General features: G+C 34.4%; 1 protein-coding gene across 1 annotated transcript; it reads right to left on the reverse strand.

The window, feature by feature from the left end:
- Nucleotides 1-4,834: 4,834 nt before the first annotated feature.
- LOC7459993 (uncharacterized) lies at nucleotides 4,835-6,938 on the reverse strand. The gene has a single exon (XM_002314472.3). The coding sequence runs from the start codon at nucleotides 6,522-6,524 to the stop codon at nucleotides 5,142-5,144; it is 1,383 nt and encodes a 460-aa protein (XP_002314508.1). The 5' UTR covers nucleotides 6,525-6,938; the 3' UTR covers nucleotides 4,835-5,141.
- Nucleotides 6,939-7,500: the final 562 nt, after the last annotated feature.

Genomic DNA, 7,500 nt, shown 5'->3' on the forward strand with positions numbered 1-7,500 from the left:
ATAATTAGGAGACTAACTTAAGAGTTTTCCCTACACATTCCACAATCTCATGCTTCATTATTTTGCAGGAAGTGGTGGACCAGGAGGAGTGGTGCCGGAAGTAACCTTTTGGGATTCTTGTTTGCAGATTATAGCTGGGAGGACAGAGAAGGCTAAGGCGCATGGGGTTTCTCCTTGGACGAGTAGCTTAATCTAAACCTAGGCAGTGGCCATTAAAATGATGACTTGGTACGGAAGGTTTCTTTCGAAATGGCCCCCAGAAATGTGGGAGAAAGGGACATTGTGCTTCCGAAATGAGTAGCTTAATCTTACTGCCTTTTCGAGGCCTACGTTTAGATGGTTGCTATCATTTTAATTTCTTTTGTTTTCTCCCCACGCCTCCTCCCTCCCTCCTCCCCTACCTGGTTCTTTTTGCCGGCCGCCGTTCCTTCTCTTTCACAGTTCAACCAAACCTTCTCTCTCTCTTGCCTTCACTCGCTTTTCTAACTCTCTCCTCACATGGTAAATGAATTCATTTTCATGTTTCTGTTATAATCTAACAAAAGAACAGCAAAAAAAATTAGATGGATATATATCACTACCAGTAAATTAACAAATAAAAATAAAAATAAAAATAAAAATATTAGTGACTAAACTCTTGTTAATAAATTATAGTTAAATTCACCAACTAAATAGTTCATCATTATGTTACTTGGTATACACTAACAATTTTTATTTTTATTTTTGTATATTAAGAGAATTACAGTAAAAAAAAAACATGGATCCTAATTCCTCATCATTTTAAAAAAAGAGTGAGAAATATTATCTGCTAATAACCTTAAAATGGACATCCTTGGTTGGAAGATATATTAGTGAATTAATTAAGATGTAGCTCTGGTTTGATATTGTATTCCAATCCTATAAATTTTAAAATTGTTTTATATTTTGAAATTGTTTTGAAGTGCTAAAATTAAAAAACAAAAAAATTTAAAAATATTATTTTAATATATTTTTAAATAAAAAATATTTTAAAAAATAACTGTTATAATACTCTCCTTAATAACAAATAAAAAAAAATAATCAAGAATACAAGTTGTCAACAATACCTAAACAAAACTGTCTAGGAGAGCTGGGAAGCCCATCCTTTCAATCAATGCTAACAGTTTGTTTGGTAATTTGGTTTATGTTTTTTTTTTACTGTTTTATTTTTAAAATAAAGTGTATCAAAGAAATGTTTGATAAGGATTTTAAAAATGAATGATTTAAATAACAAGGAAAATAATTATAATGCTATTTTCTTAGAGATGGGAGGCTTCTTATTTTATTTAAAAGACAAAATGATAATAAATAAAAAGTATAGTTTAATAAAAATATATAGTTTAATAAAAGACTTTGTATTAATATATAGTTTAATATTAATGATTAAAAAGTATTATATGATTCTTTTATTCTTGTTTTCTATTTATATTACTACTGACTTTTGATTTTAATTATGAAAGTGTTTTTTTTTTTAAAAATTAATTTATTTTTTAATAAAAATCTTGAAATGCTATCCTCAATAGTAATGAACTTAATCTAAATAACATACCAATATTAGATTATCAAATATTAATTGAATGATTTTATTTAAATATTCTTACGACATAATGCAGCACTCACATTAACACATCACAACATGATTTAAATAACCTCTAAAACAATGCCTTTTAATTTTGACATTAACGCCTTATTCCACTATTTTATTTCATCTTTAGGTCTTGACTGCAAGTGTATAACAATAGCTGGAGAGAAAGGCCATTAAGCTTAATTAAACAATTGACATGAAGCAATAGAAAAATGTTATTTGACACACAACGGTTTGTGATAACATTCCAAAATATCCTAGAAACTTAGAAATAAAGTTTATATATTGAATAATTGGTTTATCTCTTAGTTCAAGTAATTTAATTTATTTTTTCTAGCCAAAGTATTCGGTAGTTTGATAAATAGTTGGTAATTAATAGTTGATATCTGTAAAAGATTTTTTTTTTATAGATTCAAGAACTCTCATATGCTTAAATAAATATCATTTTAGAGAAATAATATAATGATATTTTAGAGAAATAGATTATGAAAATTTATATGCTAAAAATGTTAAAAATAAAGAGATTGTAAACATGAAATTTGAAGGACTCATGGTGTATTTTATAACCCATGCACCTTATCCTTTCGTGGAGAGGAAGAGCTGGAATGTAATTTTATCCTTGTGATATTTCAAGTTGTATTCTACTCAAAACGATACATATTGAATCAATATAAAATAATGAGAGACTTGGGTGAGAATCTGAAAATATTTCCAAATAGATGTTAGGCTTGGACAAGGTGCCTAAGCCTATTAGAGAATGGTTCTAGATGCATTGCCTGAATCTAAGCACATTGGGCTCATACATGATAGCCTAAGCCGATGTAGGTGTTGGTGTGCATACCCAACATCAACCTCAGCATGTTGAGCTTGGACATGGTAGCTCAAGTCCATGTTGGTGAGTGCTGGGGTGCATACCCAGCTTGAACGTGCGCCTAGCATGGGCTCCAAGCTATCATCCCCGAGCCCATACTCCTTGATCATAATTGGGCTTGGGCATGGTAGCCCAAGCCCATCAAGATAGTTTTTTTAATTTTTTAAAGGATTTTTTTTTATGTTAAATTTATCAGTTTGTTATAATTTTTATCTCCCAAGAAAAACAAAGTACCATTGATCATTGATGACTTGAAGAAAAAAAAAGAGGAACATCAAATACTTCCGAGCTATTAGTTTGGTATCATTTTGTATCTACACTATTTTTTTAATCAATTTTACTTTTAAATTATTTTATTTTTTCATTTAGAACTTTTGTTGAAACTATCTATATAGTTGGAAGATATTTGACATTTTCTAAAAAAAAAGACGTAAGTGACTTAAGCTATTGTTTTATTCGACAATAAACATATACTAAAACTAGTTTATACTTTAATTAAAACAATTTTTTTTTTAATAATTTTAAAACGGTTTTGTCAACGGTGCATTCATAAAAGTACTTAAGTGACTAATTGTTTTTGGGTGTACCTCAAAAAACATCTTCCTGATACTTTTAACGAGGTTGAAACGGATCAAACCAGCCATAATTTAAGAAAAAAAAACTTTTTGCCACGGTTCTTAAGGAAGAACTTCCTATAGAGAGAATGTTTATCTGAATTCGACCTCTCCCTATCCTTTATATCGCTAGCCAAAGTGATAAGATCCTTGTTTCAAATCAGTCCCAGTACTCCTCTCTTGTTCCCACCCATTTCCAGTTTCGTTAACTTAAATTTACTTCACAAGGAAACTCCAGCAAATATTCGTTCCTCCAAAATGTTTGTAAGATATAGCATAGTTACTATAGTCGTCATGGAAATTAAATCCTTGCGGTGCTACTCCGTAGCTTATCATAAATGGAATCCACTGATGCACACTTTTTGCTAGCTGATACTGCAGACTGCTTTGACATCAAACAGTATCAGAAAGGAACTTGCCTAGACATATCAATCAATGAATAACATCAAACTTAATTACCAACTGTATTACGAATAAAATTCATCTACTCTCCCATATATATATATATATATATATATATATATATATATATAGCTAGCAAGGTGCCCATTTTTTATAGATAAAATTACCCTACTCTGTTAAATACAAGTGTTTTTAAGAGAGAGGATATATCAGAATTACTCTTGAACTCTAAATTTAATGTCCTTTCAGTTCTTCAAGTTATCTTATTGTGTATCTGAATTATTCATAGATTAGTATAAATACATGTATTGAAATTGTAATCTAAGTCAAAAAGTTCAAGTCCTTCAAAAATCTTAAAAGAAAAGTGTTTCATAAGAGAAATATTATGACGATCACAAGAGAAGAAAAATTGATAATAATAGCTATATTAAGATGATAAATACAATTATTGAAGATAAACATATTGAAAAGATGATAATGAGATGCTATTAGCTATTCATGATAAGAATCATCTCAATTTAATTATAATTTAAGTTGTTAAGTAAGGTTCTAAGATATAATTTATATTATTCTCTAATACACTCTCTTAAATAAAAGTCTTTTGAGTTTCAAACTTGTACAAACCTATATTATCTTGGACTTAATTTTTATCAAATAAATAGGGATGGTAAGATTCGAACTCGTGACCGTTTGATCATCAAAGCTCTGATACTATGTCAATGAATCATCTCAACCCAATAATTTAAACTATTAGATGATATCCCAAGATATAATTTATATTATTTTTTAATAAAAAAAAATGACTAGTACAAAGATGGAAGAAAGATTTTTTTGAAGATGAAGATGAAAGATTAAAAAATAGTGACAAAGTAATGAGATTTTCAAAAATAAAATAACGTGTTAGAATTAATTTTAAATATTAAATGAGTATAAATAGTCCTTGAAACTTCCTATCTTTGAAGAATAGTATGATATGAAAGAGTTTTGTCTTCCAGTACCATACTTCCCTTCCTACCTGTTCTCCCTTAATTATTTCCAGCAAAAATTATCATTCTTTGTTAAATACAAGTGTATTTAAGAGAGAGGATGAAATCACGATTTTCACAAAAACACAGTTGATTTTGATTCCATCCTACTTAACTTTCTATTGATTTCCTGTATCTGATTTATGATTTGAAAAGTATAGGGAACCATGCACGATCGATGCACAGTACATAATATTTAGCATGGCTCCTAGGCAAGAATGACAGGCACAAATGGAACAAGGAGGATTCTGAAGCATCTGGTCTTACTATTTAAACAGGCCTTCTTGATTAATACTGAAGACAACAGAAACTCTTTAAATTTGACAAAATGCAAAAGAAAATTGGAGAGCAAGAGAGAGAGGGAGAGTGTTGCGGTGTGATTAAAGTTTATAACAGATAACAGAAACAATATACAAATTTTACGCAGGCAAAGCAAAGTGAAAACATTCCTGGCCAGCAGAGAATATGATCTGAAAGCTGGCATTGCTAATTTCAGGAATGGAATGTGACGAGATTCACATATACAGTCAACAACAGGCATTTCTGTAGCAAAGAGCTGTTTTTAACTGATCGGATTATCAAATCACGAAAAAAAAAAAATGATCCGATCAGTCACTCAGGTAAATTTAAACACTGTACCTCAAATTATCCATGGAATGGCTCCGAATCCCCTGCCTGGTCGTTTTCCTCCTGGGAGGGCCGCCACATACAATTGAACACTCTAAACCGCAAAATCTACCGAAGCAAGAAAACGTGCCATCATCATCCGTGTGCTTGTGGTTGTGTCGTTTAACAACTTTGCCTCCTTTAGAAGTGCCACTAGTAGGAAAACTTGAGATATTACTGGCATCATAAGCTGGAGGAAGCTCTGTCCTCCATCTTTCCAGTTTAGATTGAAGAGCCTCCATGCTTCCATCCAAGCTCATTTCGCCAATTATCTCGCTCTCTGTCTCTTCCACGCGACGATGTTTGTTTCTTGCAATTACTGCCGCCACCTCTGATGCTGATGGCCCCAATTGTGATTCGGTAATAACTGGCTTACTCACAAAATTTGCCTTTTTCGGAGTTGCATACCTGAAGTTGTTGTTGCATGGAGAACCAAGATCCAACCCCGTAAATTTTGGCGAGGGTTTCAGAATGTGATCCAATTCGGTTGATTTGGTATCTGTTTTTGTCAGTGATTCAGAGGTCAACGAGGCTTTTCCAAATGCCCCATTTTCGTCCTCCTTGACAATCTCCGAGCCACCTGTCAAGGAACTAGCTTTTGATCTCCCTTTATTGAGCATCTTCCTCTCCTCTACTTCTGAGCCACTAATCATGGAACTACCCTTCCCTTTCATTATCATTTTTCTCTTTGCCATCACGATTGACCCGAACATGGAACTGGAATCACTCTTCGTACGTCTTAATTCAGGTTTTGGAAGCCAAGGAAGCAAGAAGGAATTGGAATGAATACCACTACTTTTATCATCAGAATCATCTTTATGATGATTCAACTCCCCTTCACCCATAAGCTGACGATACCCAACGGCGGATACGCTTATCTGGGAATACAATGGCATGCTTCGCATTGAGCTATCAAGAAGCGCCACGCCAATGTTAAGAATCCCCTGGGGGCGTCCTGATGGTCGGCGGACCTGGAGGGCAACAAAGCGCATGCCAAGCTGAAACTGGTTGTGATGGTGAGGACGAGGCGGGGGAATCAGGTTCCCAACAATAACACGGACGGTGCCAATATGAATGTCACGGAACCAATGTAGGGCGTAGATTTCAATCATGACAGCGGAGGTGTCACCATGGAGGAACCTGTCATCAACGCGGAAAACAAACTTGTCATTCCAGGTGGGATTGTTGCATCCTTCAGAGTCGACTCTTGTCGAAAGTCTCCGGTCAGGGTGAACCCATGCAACTGCATAGGTTTTCATCTTTCGCGAGACCTTGACGAGATCTTGTGCAGAAATAACATTGAGTTCCAATAGTTGAAAGGGTGACAGGATCATATGAGACATTGTAATGATCAATGATCAAAACAATTGTTGTTGCTGTAATGATTGTAATGGAGATTTAAAAAAGCCTCCACAGTGTCGTCCAAGGAGAGGACGAAAAAAGGAGGGTTGGCATCAAGCGGCAAGACCTGCTCTGGGAGGTTGCATTAGGGTCTGGTTTCCTGTCTCTGTGTTTTTATTTTTTATTTTTATTTCCTTCTCTCTCTTATATTGGCTGTGGGTTGTAAAACCTGCGAAACAAATGGAATGGCCAGTTAATAATTGGCTCTTGCTTCTGACCTAAGCACCACAACACAGCAATCACAGGTTTGAAAAGAGAAGGTTTTAGGTGGGGATATGGTAGCTCGGTCGTGTTGAATATAGGTTTCCTCGAGTCAGCAAGACTGGCTAGTTTCCAGCTATTGGGGTGGGGAGATTGGCTTTTCTTTTCCATTTTTTTTTTAAAGTTCAGAGTCAATATCAGAATTAGACTGGCTATGATTAGAGAACATTTTTGTTGTCAATGCTTGTAAAGGAAACACGTACGGATTTGAGTTGTCTCGGTGCTAAACTACATCAGGGCAATCTGTTCTAGAAACGGACCAAGTCCAGAACAGTGAAAGTGGCAAAATATCTGTATTATTAGCTATTGGGATTCGAATTTCAGGTCCAGAACAGATTCAGGCCATTTGTGATACTGCTGGGCTATGGATCTTCATAAACTTAGGCTATTGGTGATGGTCCAAGAAAAATGTCGAAGCCCTTGGTCCAATTACTTAACAAAGAGATAAGAAAACAGCATGCATGCCATGTCGATTTGAGTCCTCGGAGGCTAAATTGTTGGCCTCCGATCTCCATCCATCCCTTCTCGAGTCTTGAGGGGACAGAGAATTAAATTAAATGCTTGGTCCATTCCATTCCCCATGTTCTGCTGCCCTATCTATGAAGAAATGTCCATTCCATTCCATAGCTCCTCCGTGCTCCACCCCCGAGAACACCC

The sequence above is a fragment of the Populus trichocarpa genome, chromosome 10 (genome assembly GCF_000002775.5).
Source record: "Populus trichocarpa isolate Nisqually-1 chromosome 10, P.trichocarpa_v4.1, whole genome shotgun sequence".
Lineage (NCBI taxonomy): Eukaryota > Viridiplantae > Streptophyta > Magnoliopsida > Malpighiales > Salicaceae > Populus > Populus trichocarpa.

What these genes read in the sequence shown, in the direction of transcription:
- LOC7459993 (XM_002314472.3), bottom strand. Translation starts at nt 6,524, where the DNA reads ATGTCTCATATGATCCTGTCACCCTTTCAACTATTGGAACTCAATGTT.